Source organism: Chiloscyllium punctatum, chromosome 32 (assembly GCF_047496795.1).
Source record: "Chiloscyllium punctatum isolate Juve2018m chromosome 32, sChiPun1.3, whole genome shotgun sequence".
NCBI classification, from domain to species: Eukaryota; Metazoa; Chordata; class Chondrichthyes; order Orectolobiformes; family Hemiscylliidae; genus Chiloscyllium; species Chiloscyllium punctatum.
Genome location: NC_092770.1, coordinates 37,766,722 through 37,793,246, shown reverse-complemented (window position 1 = coordinate 37,793,246; position 26,525 = coordinate 37,766,722). Strand labels below are relative to the sequence as shown.

Sequence of the window (26,525 nt, the reverse complement as noted above, 5' to 3'; positions counted from 1 at the left end):
TCTAAACCTTTTTCTGAAACAACTAGGTCATGTTAAAGTCTGTCACATCCTCCTTAAAGTTCAGAATACTTCCAAGTTTTATGTCATTTGCCTAAGCCTAAGTCATGAATGAATATCAAGGTAATCAGTGGTCTTAGAATCCACCCCTTGGAGAACCATGCTATACATCTTCCTCCAATACAAGAAAACAATAATTCACATGACATTGTTTTCTGTTACTCAGGCAATATAAGCCTTGGTGCCAATGCCCATTTTATTTCATGAACTTCAAATTTACTGGTAAATCTACTATGTGATTAATCAAACCCACACTACAGTGCATTATTTATTGATTTGTTGAAACATCTAACTACCAAATTTGTTTAACCTGCCATGAATATTTTTAACCATTCCATTAGGCAGAAGATAAACGTAACCATGGACTATACAACTTTTTTCTTAATTAGGAAACTTCAAGGATTATACTTACCTGAACACAATACATAAATTAAAATGGATGGAGAGGTTTCTTTGTAATCAAAATAATCTGCGACTTATTTCAATTAAATGATGGAAAGTTGGTTAGTCTTCCTAATGGGCATGCTTAACATTTTATTTGTAAGACGACAAAATGATCAACGATTTTTTTTAAGAATTGGAACTATTTTAAATAACATTTGGTTAAAGGATAATTTTCCAACTATTTGCTTTAAATATTTGATTTTTAAAGACTTAGCCAAACAGAGTTATCCATCTCAGAGATCATGATGCGTCAAAGGAGTTATGATAGTGAGTAGGTTTAGTGTATTTAATTATTTTTATTTCAAACATTATGAGGTTATGAAATTATCTGCAGAATCTATCTTTAGTTTGTCTCAGTTTATGCCATATGCTGTACTAGTTGTACATTTGAGTATGTTTATGTGAAATATTGTACAACATTTTTGTGCGAAACCATGTTCTCTGGAAAAACACAAATCCCTGTGACCTGATTTTCCACCCTGCTTTGTTCTGAGTAGAAAGCAAGCCCTCAACCTCCTCAACAAATTATTATGTATAGCCCATCATACTAAAATTAATTGATTCTCTTCCTGCATTTCCTAGAGTACCATGTCATTTCCACATTTAAGAGGAACCCCCTGGATCAGGCCTTTAGAAGGCCCAACGCAAATATTACATCAAACTACTTGATTAATCAGTATTGGATTGCTGTCAGTCACAAAGCTCCTGCTTTGGTTTATGATCTTTATCTGAGGCTAACAGGGCAGAAACCACGGTAAGTAAACCCTTGAAACCTATTCCTGAATTAAAAAGAATCTTTCATTACAAAAATTTTGCAAATTGCTTAAAATGGTATTTAATGTTACAGAGGAAGGCAAAAATGAAACGTCATTGTTTCACAACTTTCCCTGTTCTCCATTAAACAGAAATCTAATTTTACAGGACCATATCAATTGAAATATGTATATATTTGGATATTCACACTGGTGGATCTCCTATGCTGTCTTTCTGTTGTGACTAATAAGTAGAATACTTAAATACTCAGTTAAGATAACATTGATAATTAGGTCTTATAGTTAAAAGCCATGTGCTCAACATTCTTTGGAAAACAACTCCATTAAATAACTGATAGCTTAATGTATTTTATTGAGTTTTATAATCATGAAGTACAAGCTATCTCTGCCCTTTCTGTCATGCATGTATGCACAAAAGAAAGAGAGTGTAGAACCTCCTTTCTAAAGAAAATACCTACATTTTACCCAAGTCAGATTTTACAGTTTACTAGGGATGCAGTGATAATGCCACTAGACTAGTAATCCACAGCCACATGCTAATATTTTGGAGAGACGAGTTTGAGTCCCACAATGATAAATTTGAAATTAACCTTTTTAAAAAAAAGAGGAATTAACAGCTAGACTAATGATGACATTGTAACCATGTAACCATTTATTGTTGTAAAAAGCCATCTGATTCACTGATGTCCTTTAGAAAAGGGAACCTGTCATCTGACTCCACACAATTAGTAATGTGGTTGACTCTTCACTGCCCTCTGAAATATATAGTAAGCAGTCAACTGTATTAAGATGGTACAAAGTCTGAACAAAGAAATGAAGCCAGATGGGCCACCTGGCTTCACCCTAAGCACTGGAAACAACAAAGGCAGATACAGCTTTTTCAACCCTACAAAGTTCTCCATCCCAACATCTCCGCTGTTAGTTAAGTATCAGTCAAAAATAATAATTTTCATGTAATCCTGCCTTACAGAAAATATTATGTAACTTCATTGCAACGCATGAACTTTAATTTCCATCAAAGCAACTAATGATTACAATGTAAGGATTGAGTAACTGAACAGAAGCTCTACATAATTGTACATGCAATTGCAGAATGATGAAGATTTTCAACAGACTTCATAAATCCATGATGCTGCTGGAGTACTTCAGCAGCAAGTCCTGGGACTGGAGCTCAGAGAACATGAACATGCTGCTGAGTCAACTCAGCCTCGAGGATAAGAGGGTAAGCACAAATAGTAACCACCATGCAGGAGGGTGAGCAGCCACCCAGACTAACCCTCAAATAGCTGACTAAGTAGGAAGGTGCCCACTACTGTAAATTGATCTGTCTTGAAGACATAACTTCCATACTCACTTTAACAGGACCTCATCAGTAGTGTAGGCACCTTGTTTAATGTTAATGTTAATGTTAAATTTATGTATAAGTCTGATGCTTTTGGAACTGTTGCCTTCATATGAAAATTACATTCAAGAGATGGCGGTGGGAAAGGCTCGACGGCATTCTATTGACTGTACCTGCATGGTGTTAGTAACTATTGGTGGTTCTCCCCAGCTGATGTTAGCTACTGCATAAAAAATCAAAACTCATGTTACCTTAGTTATGCACTTTCATAGCAGAGTATGCATTTATACACAAACCAGACCTTCAGCACTGTAACTATACAAATATAAGCACAAGGTCACTAGTTACATAGTGTGGCCTACAGTGGCATACCAGGCCCACTCACATAGATTGTGTTCTACTCCATCATGCTGACAGGAAATGCTCGTATCTGAACCCAAAAATATCCCAGGAAAGTAACCACTCTAAATAATAATATCTAACTCACTGCACCTCGGATACAATGCTGAGAACATCAAATAACAGCAGTAATGTATGCCAGCAATAAAGCATTAAATTAAGATGCCAAGGCTAGTTTTATAATTGTAATTATTAATAATTATCAAATAAAAATAAGCATTGTGGGGATTTTAAAACATTCAAATGGAGTATTGAAATGAATACATTTATTGTGCTTTTTTTGGTTAAATACCAAGTGTATCAAATTTATCCATTGTCTTGGAGATTAATATATACATACTTGCAGTGTGGAGTATTTGCAGGGAGGCGTTTAGAATCCACAGTTCTGTGAAGCTGCATGGAGTGCCATCCTTAGCAACAGCAGTATGTTGTAAATTATTCATTTGCTGCTGTCATTGGATAAAATGGATTTCTCAGGCACATGACAGGCAATGGAAGGTGGAACAGCTGAGTGAGCCATCTTTGCAGGGAAATCAGTACAACATTTGTTCGTAGCATGAAATGCCATTAACCATTTGAATGCTGGAAGATATTTCATTACACTTTCCACTAACTTTTGCAAAAAAAATTTCTATTTCCATTGGCTGATTTTATAAATCTGAATTAGACGAAAGTATTAAACTTTCAAAAATTGATTCATTCAGAATATTTTGGCAAGGCATGCTAAAATAAATCGGCTTTGAGGCAGCTGTTGTAAATAATAGCGATGATGTCAAGGAAGAAAATGTTGGTGTACAGTGATGTAAGGATACCTTAATATATGGAACCCACTATTACTGAAGATCTGTCTGAGATGATATTTTCCTTTGATGAAGAAATTATGGCAGCTTCTAGAGAGAACAATGCTGTAATTAAACTTCATCTTCTCCCAAAATAATATTTGGAGAGATCTTAATTGTATCATCTTCAATAGTAGAACAACTGGCTACCCATTCAACATGTCATGAAGTACAATCTGCAAAAAGTTATTTCCAACAATCAAACACGTACACAACTATCCATCATTTGAACAAATAAATATCTATTGTATCCTTAAAAATTAGCAATAACTCATTGATTAAATAATTTGTTTCAAAATTCATCAAAGTGCTATTAAAAAGGTAGCATACATAAGTTTTAATATTTTTTTGAATAGTTTCACACCTGGAGATGTAAAGGTGAAAACTACCACAACTAATGTCCCATGAACAATGGGAACAACTATGGTGTTGCTATAGGGTGCAGCTGGGAGTTGCCCAAAAACACAGCATTGGACTGGGAAGGGACAGGGCTGTCCAGATAACTACTTCTACTTATATAACATGTTTTGACATAGAAAAACTTGCAAGTAGGTTTTGCAGGCCTGTAGAAAAAAGTTAAAATAGTGAAGTGTGACTCTTTAACTATGAGACAGAGAAAAATTGGACACACTGAAACAAACTGCCTTGGATTGATTCATCAATGAAAGGGCAGTACGGTGGCTCAGTGGTTAGCACTGCTGTCTCACAGCACCAGGGACCCGGGTTCGATTCCTGTCTCGGGTTTGATTCCTGTTTCGGGTAACTGTGTGGAGTTTGCACATTCTCCCCGTGTCTGTGTGGGTTTCCTCGTGCAGGCCAGGTGAATTGGCCATGCTAAATTGCCCATAGTGTTAGGTGCATTAGTCAGAGGGAAATGGGTCTGGGTGAGTTACTCTCCGGAGAGTTGGTGTGGACTTGTTTGGCCAAAGGGTCTGTTTCCACATTGTAAGGGAATGTAATCTAATGTAAAACTAAATTTTACAAGAACCTCCATCTAGTGGCTTATCCATGAACTGCAAATGTCACTGCTCTGAAAAATGTTTGTCAGGGAATCCAGTAACTTTTTCTTTCATAACTGAGTTGTCACATGATCATACAGTTAGAAACATCTATTAAATATCATTTCACCATTTTAATTTAATGTTCAACAGGAGACAGTTTATGTAAATGCTTTTTTTGGTTAAGCTGTCTGAATATTCAATTTTCACTTCTCTCTTACCATAAACACATGGAAAGACATCAAACCAGTTCTTAGGCACATTGACTACTAAAACCAACAGACTGAGGTATAAAAGTCTCAGTGTTACACCCGAGAAGTCTGGTTAAATAGGGTTATCAGCATACAATATTTGCATATGGGGAGGAGAATAAATAAAATGGCTTTAAAACAAATATTTTACAGTTAGAAGTGTGCAGCAAAAAGCAGGACTTTGCAAACAGTCACATGAAGACAGGAATCACAATTAAGTCCATTAGAAATAAGAACTCATTCACATTCTCATGAAATCCAAAAATGCTTTGCAATCAATGAATTACTTTTGAAATTCCTTGGGAAGTGCGGCAGCCAGTTTGTAAACAGGAAGGGGTGACACAACAGCAACTGAGATAAATGATCAGGTGGTTTATAATTCAGTTATTAATTGAGGATGAATGCTGACTGCAATAGCAGGAGCACTCCCTGTTTTCCTTTGGATAGAATGGTAGGACTGGAAGATGGGCTGAAGGAAAGATAAGTTGCAGACATTTAGGTAGATATATCAGAATTCTCAGTAACATTTATTCTTGTCAAAAAGGACTTGATAAGAAGGATGAACCACCCGCAGTGGTGAAAGACAGTTAAAGAGTATAACCACTCAAAAATTTAGTCATACAAAGCAGCAAAAACCAGTAGGCCGGAAGATTGGAAATTTATAGGAACCAAGTGACTGAAAAGCTAATAGAGAGGGAGAAAATCGATTATGAAACTAATTTTGACAAGAAATATAAAAACAAACAGCAAGAGCGTTTACGGATATACAAGAAGAGAATAGCTAAAGTAAGTGTGGAACCCTTAAAGGAAGAAACTGGGGAAATTGATAACAGGGAGTAGTGAAATAGCACATCACTTAAACCAATAGTTTGCATTGGTCTTCATGGTGGAAGACACAATGAAAATGCCAAAGATAACAAGTGAGGTGTTCATGGTAGGAAATACCTTGTGATCATCTCTATGATAAGGGACAAAGTATTTGACTAACTAATGGGAATAAAGGAAGACGTGTCACCAGGAAGTGGCAGGAGGAGTTCGTGGAAGCATTGGTTGAAATATTCCAGAACTCTCTGGATTCCAGGAGGTTCTAATGCATTGGAAAACTGGTAATGCTAGCTATCAGATGTTGTGATTGAGTACTGCTGCAAACTGTGGGTAAGAAGCCATAAGAATGTAGCCAGTTTACAGCAGCAACACTGAATTCATAGAAAGAATTGTAGTTGTCAGTGTTTTTCATATTAAGCAAACATTTCTATGCAAATGGTAATCCTACTCTGTAGTTTTTGTGCTCACAGCTTGCAAAAGTTCAAACAAAATAAAATGAAAGTGTAATCCAAAAATTTGATTTTAAACAAAGTTGTTCGTGAAAGAAATTGCCAGCCTGAGTCTTTCTGCAGTAGGTGAATAAAGGGAATTTTGAATTGGGGCAGTAAGGTCAACTTTTATTGTATGTTTGCAGGGATTCAATTTTGATGTTCGCCAGCTTCATTGGCCAGAATACATTGAGAATTACTGCATAGGAACTAAGAAATATGTACTTAATGAAGACATGTCTGGACTTCCAGCAGCACGACAGCATCTAAAGAAGTGAGTACAAACATCTTCACGAGATGCTTATCTTTTGTTTTTGCAAAACTTGTTTTGATCAAACAGGAAACTGATAACGTATGGTCACATCCTCACCATCTTAACTAGCATTTCATTTTTGATGTAGACACCCAAAGAAAGTGGGTTAGCTTCAGTTTTCTTCTCAAAGAAAGTGATTAAAATGAATAACAGGAATATAAAGATAATTTTGATATGCAAGCAGTTGATGGTAAGACACCCCAAGGTTATACATTCAGTGATAGTTAACTTCTTCAAATACAATGTTACAGCACAGATGGAAGTCTCCTCCTGTACTCCTTACAGTAATATCAAAACCAAACTCGCATACAAAAACAAAGTCCCCATGATTCATGAATATCCCTGCAATTTGCCTGCTTCACCTTCTTGCTTTGGCCTATAGTACGCACCCAGTGGTATAATTGCTCCATTATTTTCCTCAGTTTTATATAAATTAATCTGAATGTGTGACCACTCCTCACTTCAATGCAGAATAGATTATTTGATCAGTGCCATATATGAAAAATTGTTTCTCATATCACTTGTGCTTTTTTATTGCAACTCTAATGCTGTATTTGTCTTTCTCAGTCATTTATACGTGATGTTTCTCTTCAGTCATCCTTTGGCTTGGTGTCCCATTTCACCCCCAACAGCATAATTTAACCTCACTGTGAGCCCTTTAGTATACAACAATGTTCATCTTGTACAGGTTCCTCCTGACTTAGAACTGGTTCCAGTGCCACAGGAATGAAGCCGTTCCGTCTTCACAATTTCTGCAGCCAATTTTCTCTCATTGTTCTTAAACTCACTAGTTTCCAGCACTGGGAGTATTCCAGAATCTTTCTATCTTTACACGTTTTGGATTTAACTGCCTCTTCAATGTCTTAAAATTTGAAGGCCTAAGTTCGTGCTTCCCTCATGGCCATGACTTTCAACTGCTCCCCTCCCCATTTCATAATATTATGTATATGTTGATGAAATAGTTTCTCCTAACACCAGGGCAGCAACACTATTTGGCAGTAAAGATGGCAGAAATGTCTCTCTATTCAACTCTTGAACACCTTATGATCAGTATCTGAAAAGAAAGCATAGTCAAATTAATGGTTTAGGTGTGGAGACTGAATGCCAGTGGGAAGTGGAGGCTGCTTTCTCATTGGGGCAGAAGGTTTAATGATCAGGAATGCTATATTAAGTACAATGTGCCAACTTAAAGTGGCGCAATGAAATTTTAAAGATGAAGCTTAAAAAAAAGTACACTAAATGAGGAAATAATTCTCAGAAGTAATGCCTCAGGCGCACTTCAAAATTAGTCTAATTTGCTTTACACGCAGCAAAGGCATCTCCAGAGACTGACCTATTTGAAAAGATAACTCACTGTTGTAAGAAGAAACGTTGGAAATGGTGCAGGATAGTAACATTTGTACCTGTCAAACTACTTCCACTAAAATAATGCAAATATGTAACAATCGGAATTGTGGATAATTCACAAAATGAGAAACAGGTGGCCTGAGCAAGTACCAAGTCATATCTTAGTTTTTACTCATAAAGGCATAGGAAGGTGCATTGACATCTGCAACATTTTGTTTTGCAGGCTACGAAACATCCGCTATGCCTTCAACACAATTCTCCTCGTCGTCATCTGGCGTGTTTTTATTGCTCGATCACAAATGGCTCGCCACATCTGGTATTTTGTGGTGAGCCTGTGCTACAAATTCCTGTCCTACTTCAGGGCATCCAGTACTCTCCGGCACTGAGGCCTACCCCATATGGCTTACTGCAAATTGAAGGACATCAATTTGCTGCAAATGACAAGCAACCCTTTTGGAATATTCCCTTCCAAAAAAGGCCACAAGACTTCCCAAGCCATCGTAAAGAAAATAATATGACTCTGCATTCCAACGTAACCGAACTACACACTGCCAATGTTAAAATAAAGAACAATAGTATTTTCACACCAAGCGTATGCTGGTGTGACCTTCTGGTTTTCTAGCATTACCACCTTGTTCAAACTGATAACATAACGAGAGTTTTTCAATGTCTGTATTTCTACACACTGTCATGCAATACCCTGGCTTGATTTTACAGGTAATTGCTGGAATGGATTGTAAAGTACAAAATTGTCTCTTCTGCATCATGATATTTTGGATGCAGGGCCCTTATTCACAAAAGGAACCTGCACAGTGTATAGAGTTGATTAGTCCCAATACATTTATGACTGGTTTTGCATCCAGTTATCTTTGTGAATACGGCTCGAGGCCTATTGTACAGTTAATGTAATAAGAAATCACTTTCCAGCAATAACACAGTAACATTCTACTTCTTGGTGCTAAAATGGCAAAGAAAGCTTATTAAACATTTCTGGGTGTTTTACACTTGTCAAATGTATATAAAAGTTGACACTTGACCAAAACATATGAATTTGCTCCTATTTCTTGCAGGATGCCTCCATTTCCCCCCTCCCTAAGTTTGCCAACATGCCAACAACTGGAGACCTTGGCAGCAACACATCACATTTTTATGACAACAGAATAAAAAGAACTGATATGTGAAATGAATTCTGTTGTGTCATGTGCCTGACTGAGAATCATTTAGAGGAGAGGTATTCAAGACTTTATGATTGGCCAAGGCGTTTCTTGATAAAACAGAAAGGAAGTATGTCTAGTGTCATGATCTTCATAGAGACAGAATCAGTTTTCGAAGAAGAATTCAAACTCTCAGTTAATAGTTGAAAGGATGACACAACAAGATTCCATCTTTTGAGTCTTTTACAGTAAATGCCTTAAAAGCAGTTCACTAAATCCTATTTTCGGAGGCAACTTATACTTTAAGAGTACAGAATAGATTAGAACTTCAAACAGAAGAAAAACACTTTGAGGTATACATTGCACTGTCCTTTAAGAAGACATTCAATTCTTCCAGAATAATCCAAAAGTTATTCTTAGGTCTTAGAGGTTTCCTTCTGATTTTTTTCTTGCCCGTTCTAAAAATGTTTAACCCCAGAATTGTCTTTCACAGTGCAAGTTTTCCTGGAATCTTCTCTATTTATCTAAAGCTTCCAGTTTCATTTGATCTACTTACAAATTTTTCAAGTCCATTTGCATTCCTGTGCGGCAAACCATAAAGAATTTCAGCAAAACTGTTTACAACCTAATATTCTCATCACTTTTCTAGAACTTTGGAAATTCCTTGTTTACCCATTGTTAATTTACAGGGAACTGCCATTGTCTCCAAATGTAAACACCTTCCACCTTCCCAATAAAATGACCTGGGTCTAATTTGGTCTTGAACACTCAAACCATCCGACTTGCTTGCACACAGACTGCAAAATGGTCACATGACCCTCTTCATTTTTATACCTTAAAGTCACCGTGCCAAAACAATCTTATAAATCTCTTAATTGCAATGTGTAGAGCAGCTGGAAATCAAAACCAGATATGTTAATGTCATTTCTTCCAACACAAGTGGTGAAAAATTAAATATTACTTTTGATACTTGTAACAAAAATATTAGCATCATATTATTATGAGCATTCTTTGCTTGCCTAGTGTTTCTAGTAGATTGAGAGTTTCTAAAGTGAACTACGGTAATTGTTTTCACTGTATGACAGAGATACAGACAGACACACATATTTAAGCAAGAGGCAGCAGAGATTCAATTGGCATGTAACTTCCTAACATAAATGTCCCTGCAAACATTAAGGTCCTCAAGGCGAATGTATGGTAATTCATTATAATGGAAGACGATGCAAGTCCTCAACTAAGTATTCATAAGAATGTTGTGTAGCATATAAAATGAAACTTTCACTTATCAATCATCCTTCAACAAAGTAACCATGAATTATGTTAATTATGTTTTTCACACAACCTTGATGAGGGAAGAGTTCTTCTAACAGTGGGATTTGAAGATCATTTTATAAAGACAGATTGATTTCATACCTTGAAGTATAAGGTTTCTGCCTTCTCAATGCATTGTAGTCCTACTTGTGGCATTTGTCCTGATTTCAAATGAAATTTGAATGATTTCAAACATATAATACAATTGTGCTGCAAGCAAAGTTATTTCAGTGATCTCAACATCTCCTGACTGAGAACCAAGGTCTAGTACTACTATGAAAGAAGAGAATAAAGTAAGTTTTTTATTTCAAAACTATTTTGCAGTTTTGTGTGGTTTACAAACTTCCCAATTTATCCACAGTGTGTAATAGGACACTTGGGATCTGACTGATTCAGCTTATGTTAAGCATTACTTCATTTCATCAGAGGTCTTCCAGTTAAAGTCAGGAAAATATGGCCAACATTCTCAGTAAAAGCACACTTAAAGTGCAAAGTTTAATGGAGGTTAGCAGCATCTGGAATATGGTTTGTCCAAATCAAAACTGCTTACTCATAAATCAGTTGTTCCTAGATTTTTAATGAATGAAATAGTAAGAGTTTTTTTAAAATCAAGCAACTCATGGTGCTTGATCTTCATATGCAAAAATGAGTCAAATTATTCTATATTTCACCATCCCTAAATGGTTGGCGTTTTTTGTGAATGTAGAAGGAAAGACTTCTTGTGCTATTTTATAATAGAGCAATATCTAATGAACCCATTAAAGGGCTTCTATTTTGACTACTCAACATCCAGTTTTCCAAGCCAGAGTGTACATTATTCAGATTCCATCCATTTTCACCAGCATTCTGTGCTTATTTAAACAGTTTTACTCACGTACGTGGGCTTCCTTGCTCTCTTGCAGGTCTGGTTCTTTTGTCATATGTTCAAAGAAATTTCTCTCCTGCTAATAAAATTACTACTTTGACCTCTGGTAATGAATAGAACATACATTTGAAAAAAAATATTGAAACATAATGAGAATAACCTTTACACTTATATTTATTCTTACTAATAACAATTTGCACAAATAACACACCTTTAATAAAATATCCCAAGGTGCTTCATAGGATTCTTATCAGACAAAAAACAATTATATTTTAAAGGAGAGGCTCATGAAGAAAATTCCATAACTTCAGCTTAAAGAGCTGGACCTGTGGTTGTCATTGATGGAACAAATTCACTTTGTGCTGTTAATGTATAAAGATGTAGTTGAGGAAGAAAGTATGGAATAAGGAATCAGTTAATGCAGAGTAACTCAGGTTTTCTTCCCTGCCTTTTGCAGCATTTCTAGTTATCTTGTAAATTACACTTTTAATTAGATGTTGCTATTTCCCCTTGGAAAATTCAGTTTGCTTCCTGAATCTCTGCATTGCACAATACCCCTGTGAATCAATTATTTAATTGGAGAATGACACCATATAACACCAGTACCGTATCTTAGCCTTTCCACCTACATGTCTTCAGAGAGAAATCCAAATATGATAGCAACAAAATCATGTTATATCAAGCAGAACCATTGTGAATAAACAGGAAGATTAATTTACTCAGGAGTTCCCTTAGGAAGTAATCATAAAGACTGCAATACCCAAGAGCTATTGGTAGTGTCCAGTTTGTCATGTTTGTGTCCAATTTGTGTGTGCAGTATTTTAACAAAGTCATTAACCTGTTTAAAATAACTAGGTCAATGACTGCGAAAGTAGTCCAAAGAGAAATTTGATGGAAATCTGTCAATGACTAGTTGTGCGACAAGTAGTGCACAAGGGAATTTAAAGTCCTGAAGCCTCCTTAACATATCTGTACGTAATTATAAAAAGTCTTTGTCCAGATTTTTCACTTGACCAGACCTTAGTCAAATCTCAGACCATAAGTCTACAGAAGGAATGTGTAAATGTCAAATGAATTCTAATGTAAGTTTAATGCATAATACATTTGTTGGAAGAATAGGCCATTGGATCCTGCTTGGATAACAAATATAAATTATGACTAAATGCAAAGAGATTTATAGATACAGATATGTCACTCACTAAAAATAGCAGCTTAGTTTAATGAGTCTATATAAAAAGCAAAAACATTTTAACAGAGTCGGCATTGAAAAACAGATGTTATGTTAAATATGTATTGAATCTTGTGTTAGACCAAAAAAAATCACAGGAGTGATACCAGAATTGAAAGAATATATTTATCAGGAGAAGCTGACCAAGGTTTTTTTGGGTGGTTGAGGGATGATGTAATAGGTATCTATCACATTTCGGAAAGCATGTGTAAAGAACTTATTTCCATTTATGGAACAGATTAAAACTATAACCACAAATATAACAGTCAAAAATAAATCCAATAGAGAATTCAGGAGAAAGCTCTGTAATAAGAACATAAGAAATAGTTCATTTGGTCCCTAGAGCTTTCTTCATTCCTATATTCAATAAGATCTTGTACCTCAACTTCAGTTTACTGTACTATCCTCATACAGAGTCAGAGAGGTGTACAGAATGGAAACAGATGCTTAAGTCCAACTCGTCCATGTCAACCTGATATCCTAAACTGATCTAGTCCCATTTGCCAGCATTTAACCTATATCCCTCTAAATCCTTCCTATTCATATACCCATCAGGTGCATTTTAAATGCTGCACCATTCCATACATGCACCACCCTCTCCGTGGAAAAGTTGCTCTTTTAAATGCTCTCCGTCTCACCTTAAACCTCTGCCTAAACAGGGAGAGGAACTGAATGCCATATTCCAAAGGCAGCCTCACCAATGTCCTGTAGAACTGCAACATGGCTGCAGCTGTATGTACTTATACACATACTATACTCAATGTACTGACCAATGAAGGCAAGGATGCCAAACACCTTCTTCACTACCCTGTGTACTTGCGATTCCACTGTCAAGGAACTATGCATCTGCACCCCTCAGTCTCTTTCCCAGGGGTCTACAATTAATAAGTCTTGCTCTGATTTGCTTTATCAAAATGTAACACCTCACAGTTATCTAAAGTCCATCTGCCAGTCCTTGATGCATTTGATCAAGGACCCACTGTACTCTGAGATAATCTTTTTTGCTAACCAATACACCACCTATTTTTGGGTCATCTGCAAACTTACTAACGGTACTTCCTATATTCATATCTGTCCCTCAATCTCCTTCGTGTTTTAATAGCTGTCTACCTCAATCCCTCGACAGCGTATTCAGCACTTTCCAAAGTTTCACTTCTCTGAGTGGATAGTTCTTAGAATCACAGTCTTAAATGACAGACTGTGACTCTTAAGTTTAGACTTTAAGAGAATCAGCCTTTCAGCACCTACCCTTTCAAGCTATATAAAATTATTATACCCAATGAAACCACAAATAGTTGGCATGAATAGCATTAGTGAAAACAGAGTGAATGGGATAAACAGATCTCCTGTTTTCTGTCACTCTGCATCTTCTGCTTCACTGTTTCCTCACGTTTTCTCCCTGTGTACTCTACTCCATGATATTTCACTTACCCTGTTTTGGAAAGTGGTATTGGCTCTATTCTAACCCTTGTGATACTTAATTTCTAATGTTGAGCCAATCTTTAAATAATCTTGTGCACTAGTTTGGCCTTTAGGAGGTGAACTCAAAAACAAACAGTGCAACATGGAGGAAACTCTTGACTATGTGAATGAGTGCCACTGAGTATTTTTTTAGGAAAAACATAACCCAAAAAAATTCACATTCAATGGTTTCTCAATTGTCATTTTAAATGCATGCTTTCAGTTAACTACAGATGGATCTAACAGTTGGCAATGTTATGAAACTTGAAAGGATTCAGAAAAGATTTACAAGGATGTTGCCAGGGTTGGAGGATTTGAGCTACAGGGAGAGGCTGAACAGGCTGGGGCTGTTTTCCCTGGAGCGTCGGAGGCTGAGTGGTGACCTTATAGAGGTTTACAAAATTATGAGGGGCATGGATAGGGTAAACAGGCAAAGTCTTTTCCATGGTGTCGGGGAATCCACAACTAGAGGGCATAGGTTTAGGGTGAGAGGGGAAAGATATAAAAGAGACCTATGGGGCAAATTTCTCACACGTGTTTGGAATGAGCTGCCAGAGGAAGTGGTGGAGGCTGGCACAATTGCAACATTTAAGAGGCATTTGGATGGATATATGAATAGGAAAGGTTTGGAGGGATATGGGCCGGGTGCTGGCAGGTGGGACTAGATTAGGTTGGGATATCTGGTCGGCATGAACAGGTTGGACTGAAGGGTATTTGGTATTTGTCATTAACCAAAGTCACAAATAGATTGGTTATTCCTCTTTCTGCTGGTTGTGGAAACTGGCTGTGTTCAATTGGCTACCATATATTTTCTATTACAAATGTGACTGCACTTCAATAGTACTTAGTTAGCTGTAAAATGTTTTTGGGACAGGTTGAGGTCATGAAAGATACCAATATAAATTAAAAGGCTTTATCTTATGAGACCTATTATTTATATCAATAAACCTTGAAAATCAAATTGTCAATAATATGGAGTTCAAAACACATTAGTGACTGGTTTTGTAGATCCTATTTATCTCAGATATTAAAAAAAAATCATAATTCAAGTATTGGAAAAAAAATTACTTTAGTTGACCCTCCAAGAATTGTTAGAAAAAAACAGTCCTATTTAAAAAGCTGACCAGTGTGGAAACTTCAACATGGGATTCGCTGATCACACATTTCCACTACAAAATGCCACTCCACTGAATGCTGGTGAAAACCTTTGATCCTAACTTGTGATATACCATCTATTTAAATTACTGGACAGAAAACCAAGGGTTTGTAATCCAATGCTTGACATGAATGTTACCACTTACTTCCATAACCAATTCAGTGCTTCAACACTTAATGTTACCGTGGAATGAGCCAGTTAGACTACTACTTAGTCCCACAGCACTACTAATGTACTGATTCTCAAATATAGAAACTTGTGTTTAGTGGAATGTCACAGGGATTGGTCCTCATCTATTTACAGTGTATATCGATGACTTAGATGAGTGGATCAAATGTATGGTGGCCAAGTTTGCTGATCAAACTAAGATAGGTTGCAAAGTATGTTATTCAGAGGAGGATAGCCTGCAAAGGTTATATAGACAGATGAAATGAGCAGTCAAAAACTTGGCTGGTGGAGTACTAACATGAATAAATATCAACATATTAGTTTTAACGGTAAGAATACAAAAACTATATTATTTGAATTGAGCGTGGTTATGTGGTCAGTAGTACAGAGAGATCTGGATATCCTGGGACATGAATCACAGCATGTTAGTGCAGCAAGCAATGAAGAAAGCAAATCAAATGTTGTATGTTGCAGTGGAAATGGAATACAAAAGTAAGGAAGTTTTACTGCAGCTTACTAGGCATTTGGTTTTGAAAAGGAAATCCAAATGTTGAAAGTATTTGTTATTCTTGCACTGTATCCGTTCAAGCTGCCTTGCTTCTCCATCCGAAGAGTCTGTTTCCATGCTGTACATCTCTATGACTCTATCTTGCTCAAGCAACATTTCTTTATTGCTGATACCAGACACTGTTAACAGGCTGCTCAAGCATAGCACATTATAGTCAAGAACATTTGTGTACTCCTCAAATATTCACAGAGAAAAGAACTATCGCTGGATTATATCCTTCCTCATGTTATGTTATATTAGTGAGATTTATTATTATCAATTGATTATCAAGAATTGAGAAGCCAATAATTTCAGTAGATAGAGGTTTAAAAAATCTTACTATGGACTTCAGTGGATTCTCAAGCTTCTTATAGTAGCCATTCACTTGTATTCAAAACCTTCTCCTGCTTCATATTTTTGTACAGAGTCAAGCTTTAACCTGAAGCATAATGTGGGTTTGGAAATGAGTAAAGAGGTTAAATAAAAAAAAAATACCAGTGTGCATGGAAGTCAGTTCCAGTTAGCAATCTTCTGTGTTTATGTTAGGCTGTTTGTGCACTTTGAGAGGCTCATTGTCTGTTAATATATGGGGCTGGGGTTTGGTTAGGACAGTTGGCTGGATGGCTAGTTTGTGATACAGTGAGAGTTTGATTTCCATACTAGCTGAAGACCCTATCTTTCTACCTCACTCCTCATCTAAGGAGTGGTGAGCCTCTTGCTAAACTCCCCAACAATCATCAGTCTTGAATGAGAGAGCAGCCCATGGTCTTCTTCTATTACAGCTTCCACTTTCATGCTAAATGGTCAATGCAGCAATATTTGAACTTAAATTTAATTTGAAATTGAAATTTAATGCTTTATCTGTTGGTTTCCTGAAATTCACGAGTGAAAGCATGGCAAAAAGAATCAACCTTGTGGAAATAAACCAGAATAATGCTCAATACAGGTTAACACATTTTCCAACAGCGCATTTTGTTTATAATGTTGCTAAGGAATCAAGGAATGGTATTTTTGAGAATGCTTCCCTCTGTTTGCAATAGTACGATTCTAGCAGTGATCGTTTTGCGCTCTTCGTTCAGAGCACGTGCCGATGTCAGTGCTGAGCTTTATACCATTCTGCACGTGTGCTGATCTCAGCTGCCGACAGAGCAGCGTTCTGTGAGAGGTACTGTACAGAGAGCAGCTTTTAGAAGAGAGATACATTGAGCAACTTCTTGAGAAAGATACACTATTCCAAGATTATCCCCTTTTTTTGAAAAAAATGGTGGGGCATTGTGACAAGAATGTTAGCAAGAAGTGACCTCGTGATAAAATTGCGGGTGGCATACACAAATGAAAGGCCATAACTGGAAGAGAAGCTCGATATTATAAAGCATTTTCAGCGTTAGGAGAGAATATGTGATATAACTCATTTAACAGGAATGAGGGAGTCTACTTTAGGCACCATGATGACCTTCTGTCCCTGCATTAACAATATTTTAAAAATATACTGTGCTAAATTTACTTCTGTTTCATTGATAGACATGATTTATACCTTGTGTTAGACTTTTGGATGATTTTTGAATAATCACGTGTGGTATGTTTTGCCGGTTTGCCCCAACCCTACTTTTCCCATAGACCCCATTATTTATATTAAGCAATTTTCTGTTAAGTGAGGTCTTGCTGGAACACAACTACAGTGTTATAGGAGAACTACCTGTACTGTCTAATGACTGGATAATGGGAAAGGATTTGTTCATAATACATCTCCTGGTAGCTTTCCAGCTTGGAGGAGGCGCTCTCTCAAGTGTAGAGACAGAATTTTTCTTAGCACATCTGATCAGCAGTTTCTCAGGATGTTCAGGCTGTTATACCAGAAAGTGGCAATGTCTGGCAGCCCATTGTTCATAGTGGCCGTGTGTTATCAGTGATACAAGTTGCTCTGCTATCCTTAATTTCATTGTCACTGCATCTGTTCAGGATGCTGTCAGAGCCATATCTAGAATTGCTGATTTAGCAGCTCACAAATGTTGGAGTGATAATTGGCAATTTGGCAATCCAGAGATTAATTAGGAGCATTTATCAACCTCAATGGCTTCTGTTCCATCAATGTACAGCTGGCATTTTATCACAAATTCTACTTCTGTATGTCAGCATAAGGTTCCAGAGACTTTCCATTCTTTTTTCCCCTTCAGGAGTCTGAGAGCCCTGATGCCTTCAGAACTTAGTTACTGTCTGTTGGAGATGAGGGATACCTATCTCGAACATGACTGATGAGAAATTAAAAATCCACACAGTGAAACTCAATAGTGTTAGTTATTTTCAAATCAACCTTGTTCAGAGATGTTATGTCATTATGCAATTGGGACTTAAGAGTCATAGAAATATACAGCATAGAAACAGACCCTTCTGTCCAACCTGTCCACGCCGACCAGATATCCCAACCCAATCTAGTCCCACCTGCCAGCACTCGGCCCATAACCCTTCCTATTCATATACCCATCCAAACGCCTCTTAAATGTTGCAATTGTACCAACCTCCTCTGGTAGCTTATTCTATATATGCACCATCCTCTGCATGAAAAAGTTGCCCCTTAGGTCACTTTTATATCTTTCCCCTCTCACCCTAAACTTATGCCCTTTAGTTCTGGACTCCCTAACCCCAGAGAAAAGACTTTGTCTATTTATCCTATCCATGCCCCTCATAATTTTGTAAACCTCTATAAGGTCACCCCTCAGCCTCCGACGCTCCAGGGAAAACAGCCCCAGCCTGTTCAGCCTCTTCCTATAGCTCAAATCCTCCAACCCTGGCAACATCCTTGTAAATCTTTTCTGAACCCTTTCAAGTTTCACAACATCTTTCCAATAGGAAGGAGACCAGAAATGCATGCAATATTCCAACAGTGGCCTAACCAATGTCCTGTACAGCCGCAACATGACCTCCCAACTCCAATACTCAATACTCTACCAATAAAGGAAAATATACTAAATGCCTTCTTCACTATCCTATTTACCTGCGACTTCACTTTCAAGGAGCTACGAACCTGCATCCAAGGTTTCTTTGTTCAGCAACACTCCCTAGGACCTTACCATTAAATGTATAAGTCCTGCTAAGATTTGTTTCTCCAAAATGCAGCACCTCACATTTATCTGAATTAAACTCCATCTGCCACCTCTCAGCCCATTGGCCCATCTGGTCAAGATCCTGTTGTAATCTGAGGTAACCCTCTTCGCTGTCCACTACACCACCAATTTTGGTGTCATCTGCAAACTTACTAACTGTACCTCTTATGCTAGCATCCAAATCATTTATGTAAGTGACAAAAAGTAGAGGACCCAGCACTGATCCTTGTGGCACTCCACTGGTCACAGGTCTCCAGTCTGAAAAACAACCCTCCACCACGACCCTCTGTCTTCTACCTTTGAGCCAGTTCTGTACCCAAATAGCTAGTTCTCCCTTTATTCCATGAGATCTAATCTTGCTAATCAGTCTCCCATGGGGAACCTTGTCAAACGCCTTACTGAAGTCCATATAGATCACATTTACTACTCTGCCCTCTGTTACTTCTTCAAAAAACTCAATCAAGTTTGTGAGTCGTGATTTCCCATACACAAAGCCATTGAACCTGGGCTTCCTGACTCAGAGGTAGGGACAATACCTATGCATCATAAGAGCTCTCATCCAACAGTGTTACAAAAATTCCATATGAGCAACAGATATGTGGTTCTTGCCCAGTCATCCCAGCTGAACAGAACTTGGTTACAGCTGCACCCTCCAACATGATCTGCTCACTGCTTTCATTATCCAATGTGCTATTGTGTACTTAGAAGATCAGAGTTGAGTTGTGAGCTGAACTAAATTATCTTAACTGAAATGTGGGTATCTTTGCTGGTGTATGAATCCTGAGATACCACGTCATCCTCAAGAATTCTAAAGAATCATTATCTGTAACATCCACCAGCTTCTGTTACTTCATGAAAGCCCTATCAGAAATAAAAGGCAAGGATTTGTACTGGTCAGATATGAAATTTGAAGTTATTATTGAAATGATTACATTTCATTCACTGTCAAAATCATAACATGGCCAAATGCTGTATGAAACAGAGCTCACTGATATTTAAAGTAGTAGGATGCTGAAAATAAAATTTATCTTCAAAACTGTCTCCTCTGCATTTATGAGCTGAGATGGTGTGGAGGACCACCTTCCATTTTCTCCCTCTTCCAAGTGTTTGGTGCTCTCTTCTGCAAGGAAAGGAAGAACATTCTTACAAATGAGTGCAATTAACAGGAATTCACCCAATGGATGGAGTGTCTTTCGTTAGTGTGACTATTAAAAGAATTTTCACCGGGTAGAGGGGTAATTAATGGATGAACAGATGTGATTTTGAAAGAAAAAGTGGATATGATAGTTAGAGATTCAATAGGTTTGACAAAGTAGATGAGATACACGACAGGTTTATGGAGTAACTGCACTCACCTTTCCTATTGGGTTATTAAAGCACTGTCCGTATTGAATCCAGGAGTATGGCTGGTTGGACAGCAGAGTATAGGAAGAACTATGTTCCTGTTCACCAACATCTAGGCCACATCTCACCAGGTTCTTCATCCTATTGCTTGAATAGATTATCTCTTTGTCATCAAACCCCAGCATTACACTATGGGAAATATCACTTAAAAACAAACACTCATCATATTCCCAAATGTTCTACGATGCATCTTGCGTTTCGTCCTTTAAATACTTGCATCGAGATAATTTTCATTCAGATCCTCATCACAGCTGCTACTATTCATTATCCAATGAACTTGGAAGTAAAATCCTAATGAGCTAGCTGAATTAAAATGCCACAGAGGGATATGTTGAACATTCTGAAATCATACAAGACACCCACTCCCACCCCTGCTTCAGTAACTATCAGGGCTATTATTTCCAATCTCCATCATATTTACTTAAAATGAATAGCACAAATGCTCATTCGTTTGGGAGATGTTTCTTTAATTGCATTCAAATTAAAACAAAAAAAAATCTTTTTGTAGTGATCATCAAACATTAACGAACAGTTTCAAAACTTGTATCACATTAAACAACTCAAAAACAGAAATTCTGCTAAGTATCCATCAAATCTTCAGAAAAAACTGCACCGCCACTCTATAAAAGACCCTTTTGCCCCAAATCATAATGTTACAATTTATGTGGTAAACAGGTATATGCCATAAAATGTGCAATCTAATTAATTTCATGACAAAGATTAACAACTACCCATTACAAATAAGATAAAAGTTAATATAAGCTAATGTTAACCACAAAACTACTTATTAATAAGCTATAAAAATGAGGTAGCAGTATGGTGGTGATTGACTGAATTCCAGTAAGTTGTGTAATGTAAGCTTGTGCCTACTACAGCTGTCTAATCTTTAGGAGCCACTAATCTACAGATATTTCAAAGCAGTCTTCTGGAGAAAAGTCATTGGTAAAAACCCAAGGGCATCTTTTATCTGCTCTTCCAATTGGATGGAAGAAGGAAATCAAGGAAAATCCTTCTCCCTTACCACAGAATAATGCATGAAGTCAGTTTGAATTTTAAGCAAGTTTCTGGAAATGATGCAGTGCGATATCATGCAAATTTTAACTCTCAAGTCTCGTTTAAGTGCCATGTGAACTCTCAGAGAACGAGTGTGAAGATTACATTAGATGAGTGACAGCAAACTTGAGTACAATTGTGCCACCATCCAAGTTAGTGGCAAGGAAAAGAGAGGAATGAGGGCAAGAGCAAATGTACCTTTCCTCAGCACTTTGCTCCTGTCCTCCAAAAATACCTTCAGACTCAGAATAGCTTTTTCTGTATTCAGATTAGTAGTGAACCAACTTCTGCTTCTCAGCCCAGACACTAGTTAAAACTTCACTGGGGCCTTACTTATGCTTGGTGTTACTGGTAAAGCTATCCTTTATTGATTTTTAATTGCCCTAGGAAAAGTAATGGTCGATCATCTTCTTGAACTATTGCAGTCCATCTGGCAAAGATGTTTCTACAATAATGAGGTAGGGACATTCAGGATTTAACCAAAAAACAGCGAAGGAATGGTATTAGTTGTACAGATCATGGTTTGGTTTGTTTAAAATTGTCTGTGATGTTTGCATTTACCCGTTACCTTTGTCCTTCAATGTGGTGGCCATGAATTTGGGAGGTCTTGCTGAAACACACCTTGTTAAGTGATACAACTGCAACCGAAGTGTACAAATCATGAATGTTTAGTGCTGCCAATCAAGCACTCTTTTGGACTGGATGTTGTGATGCTTTGCCTTTGAAGGCTGTTCTGGCTGTGCCCATTTGTCCAAGTGAAGAGCATTTTAGACTAGTGCCTTTGAAGTGCTGGAATACCTTTGGTAAATTACATATTGAGCTTCAGTATATTTAGCCACTGTTTAGCATTTATGTAGCAAATCTCGTAGAATTTCTGGTCAATTGTGGCCTCAGAATGATGATGACAAGGAATGGTAAGTTGACAGTGATTATTGAGTTCTCTTGTTGCAGTCATTTCCAACACTTGCATTTCATGAATGCTACTTACCACTTATCAATTGAAGTATGCCATTTAGGTCTTCCTGCATGTGGGTATGGGTTGTTTGAGTATATGCAAAGTTTAAAATGCAACTGAAGACTGTAACCAGAACAGCTCTGCATTTGAACTGAAGCAACTAGAAGTTCGTCCTTAAAAATTCCTGTCGTGATGTTCTGGGGCTGACATGATTGGCATCCAAAAACCACACCATCTTCCTTTGTTCCAGAGATAACTAGTCATTAAAGACACATCCTTTGATCTTTGCTAATTTCAATTCTACTAGGGATTCTTGGTGTCATACACAAATGTTGTCTTAACGTCAAGAACAAGTACACTCACTTCAGCTATACTACTTATCTGATAGAAACAGAATTTGCATACATTTTGAAATGCCTGTCTATTTACGCAAACATCTTGTGCACCTACCAAATATTGCAGGTTAAATTGAAAAGTCAGAAATTGTACATTTTCAAAACTTCTTGTGCCATTCCAGCATCACAGATATCAAAGCCAGAATTAAGATATCCTGTTACTTTCAGCATACAACACCATTGAATATGTTGTCTTGCTTTGGATGCAGGAATTAGGGACATATTTTTGAAAAATTATTACTGCATTCCACTGACAGTTTTTTTAAAAAAAAATCTGTTAAGTATACTTGTACAGAACGTTATGGGTATTTTCTTCTAAAATGAATATAATTAAGACATTTCATTCAGCATTAAAACAGCACCAGAAACAAATTGTTGCTGAAAAATATTTCTTATTTGAAACACAAAAATAGCACCAATCAGGTAATATTTGCAGGAGTGATCAGTTAAGCCTACACTTCATGAAGGACAAAGTAAAATAAGCCTTAAGTTTGCTATTTCAACCACAGCTCAACAGAAATCCTATAGGTGTCCCTGCTCTATATTGGAAATGTGCAGGATTTAAGATTGGCCAAATGTATAGATCATATGTTCCAGTGTCAATATAGTAATTATGTCCTGATTTAATGCACAATAGCGAAGATTGAGTTGTATTGGGATTACTCATGTATAAAAACTATGCTGACTCCAAAAAAGATGCATAATTAACATTGCTAGCTAAAAATATATATGTTCTTCATTATTTTATAACTTCTCCCATGTCAACAGTCCGTACTAAACCACAATAACTTTAAAATCTCCAAAATTAATCTTGTAATTTTATTAAATACCAGCTATTACTAAAGCCTGCAGTACAGTTATTTTATATCTGTGCAAAATTTAATTTTATTCATCACAGGTATCACAAAGTAGAATGGAAAGAATGTGTAACTGGAAATTACAAAGTTGAACAGATTTTCTTTTTAGATACAGCAGTAAAATGTGCTTGAGCTTCCATGACAAACATGGAGTCTCAAATATATTATCATTTATGACTGATACCAGCCAGTTTCTTTGTGAAGAGGGAAAGTAGCTCTAAACTCACAATGATAGCCCATTTACACAGGTTGATCTGTGGCTTGAATTAATAAAAAGAGAGAGTTTAGTCCTGATTCTATAATATTATGCAGAATACAATGGCTCAACCATGTTTTGCAGTCTCACAATCACTGCTGTTCATACAGCACATTATGTTTAGTTTACCACTATCTATTTTTCTGTTCGGGTAACTAAATAGACTGCTTCCTAACTTTGACTGAAGGGACTGCACACTGGTATCAATGCAAATGCTTAAGCATCTGATTCATGGCTACTTGAAGATTCACATACATACAAAGAGCTAGAACCCCGACAAAACAAACATGCATTGTTGAATCACCAACCTACTCTTACATTATTTTTAAAATAAACAACACTAGACACATGTAGAAAAAAAAATCTATAATTCAGAGGCAGCTGTTCTAATTCAACTGGATGAATAGAACGAGATGCTTTTAGCAGCCATTACCAGAAGAACAGGTCAGTGATAGACCAATGCATCTGAAATTTTAAATTGCAGATTCTCAATTCAGAGACTTACTAGAATTTTTTAGCCAATACAAGAGAAGGAAAACTACTTTACAAGAGGAGAGATTAGGAGCACGACAAACTCCTAATGTTTATTCTTACTATTAACATTATTGCCTTTACGCAGTCAAACTTTAGGGTGTCTTCCAATATTTTATTCTTAACACAGATGATTCTGTGACAGGATTACCCTGCACAGTACAACACCCTGTATTCATTCATTCATTCCTATTATGCAACAAAGATTCTGGTACGCTCCTGTCTGCATACACACATTTTTGAACTTCTCATACAATTGTAGAAACAAATCCTTTTGGCGGATTTATAACATTACAAATTACATTGTACTGTGTAAATAAATCACGAACCAGATTTCCAGTTCTCTCATCTGAAGTATGTCCACAAAATACTGATTGTTCTCCCTTTTTATTTTCAAAGGCGACACTGGATTATTCAATAACCAGCTCATGAGATAGTGGTAATGTTATGACTTGACATGTAATGTCTTGACTGGTATTGAAATAGTTAAGAGACTAGAATTTAACTAATGATTTATTTAAACAAGGGCTGTGCAACCCAAAAATGTTTATTGCACATTTAAAATTAAGGGAAAAATCCACCAAATTGCTTTTATTCCTTGAACATCTCTTTGCTTGATGTTACTGCTCAACATCATCTAAAATTGGGAGAGAGTGATTATTCATGTGGCCATCGAGTACGGGGATCTGGAAAACAAAACATGCAGTAAAACATTTGCCAAAAGAGAATATTATTTCCATTAAAATTAAATATATACAAATATACAAAATTAGTTTGATAGGAAAGTTATTAGCTACATTTTAAAACTGAGTCCTTGAATTATTTTCCACCTATATTAAATAATTTTACAATAATAAGCATGAATCATTTAAATAGATTTCATAAAAATGACAAATACCATGGTGGGATTTTCCTTTAGAGTATTTGTGTGTTTAAATCAACAGAAACAAAGCAAACATTGTTTACAGCTCTAAACATATTCAAATAAGACACAAGTGAATTTAGGTGAAATTTACCAATTGTAGTGTGACATCAATTTTTTTAACTGCAATACATGCGTATGCATAATGCACGTTTTAGATATTTAATTGTATATCAAATGCTGCAAACTGCAGTAAATAAAATGTTCCAAACTGTAGCACTATTTGCACTGAATTGTTTAAACATCATAATAAAAAAAGATGATTAAACCTCTAAACAAAAGAAAACTTCGAGCAAAGATTTGTTACATAACAGAGCTCAATGTTTTTGTTTGTTTGTGAAACCAATTTTTGTTTGAACAAGCAGCATTTATATTTGAACAGGTCATAACAAAATTGCAAACGGATGAAGATGACAAATTTATGAACACAAACACAAAGCGACAATGCAGAGGGTCAGAAAGCGGGGGGGCAAATAAAAACTAAACACCACTCAAACTAGTAAAGTGCCTCATTCTAATTACAAGCGTTGTTTTATAGAAGCATATGTTCCACATTTTGTTTTTTGCTAAGGGTTAGTCACATTTCTAACCAACGTAATGCTCAATATTGACATTAGGAACATTCATAAATACTTTACCAATAAGAGTTCCAATTCAGATTAATAAATTGATTTTTGTTATGTAGGAGTATTAAAGAATGTATGTCCCAAGATGAGTCGAGATATAGTTGAGCTATGTTGAATGACAGATTGGTTCAAGGAGCTTAATAACCTACTTCTGCTTTATTTTTGTGTGATGGGATCCAAATATTGTTGACTACTGATTCCAATAATTTCACTGTTGATAATTCAGCAATTCTCTATAATGGCTTGGTAAGAGAACCATTCGTTCTCTTAAAATGTGTCTTAAAGTTTTACAAAAAGAAAAGTTGGCTATGTTATTACTTTCTGCTTAGATCCTTCTCTGCCAACATCTTGGGGTAGGTGAGTTATCAATATTTCACCTATTAAAGAGTTCTCCTAAGAGTCACAGATTCAACAGATGGTAGTGACTTTGGAAGCTAGGTAGACACTAACTTAATTCCA

General features: G+C 36.6%; 2 protein-coding genes across 4 annotated transcripts in view; one reads left to right on the top strand and one right to left on the bottom strand.

Annotated features, from left to right (window-relative positions):
- LOC140458063 (fatty acyl-CoA reductase 1) overlaps positions 1-9,263 on the top strand; it is a 199,017-nt gene extending 189,754 nt beyond the window's left edge. The window contains exons 9-12 of the mRNA XM_072552107.1: positions 1,084-1,255; positions 2,367-2,496; positions 6,563-6,690; positions 8,300-9,263. Coding sequence (XP_072408208.1) covers positions 1,084-1,255; positions 2,367-2,496; positions 6,563-6,690; positions 8,300-8,462 — 593 coding nt within the window. The 3' untranslated portion in view covers positions 8,463-9,263. The remainder of the gene's footprint in view (positions 1-1,083; positions 1,256-2,366; positions 2,497-6,562; positions 6,691-8,299) is intronic.
- A 14,416-nt stretch (positions 9,264-23,679) lies between these two features.
- Positions 23,680-26,525, bottom strand: part of ergic2 (ERGIC and golgi 2) — a 72,176-nt gene continuing 69,330 nt past the window's right edge. For all 3 annotated transcript variants that reach the window (XM_072552098.1, XM_072552099.1, XM_072552100.1), the window contains one exon: positions 23,680-25,204. In XM_072552098.1, the coding sequence (XP_072408199.1) occupies positions 25,139-25,204 (66 nt within the window). In that variant the 3' untranslated portion in view covers positions 23,680-25,138. The remainder of the gene's footprint in view (positions 25,205-26,525) is intronic.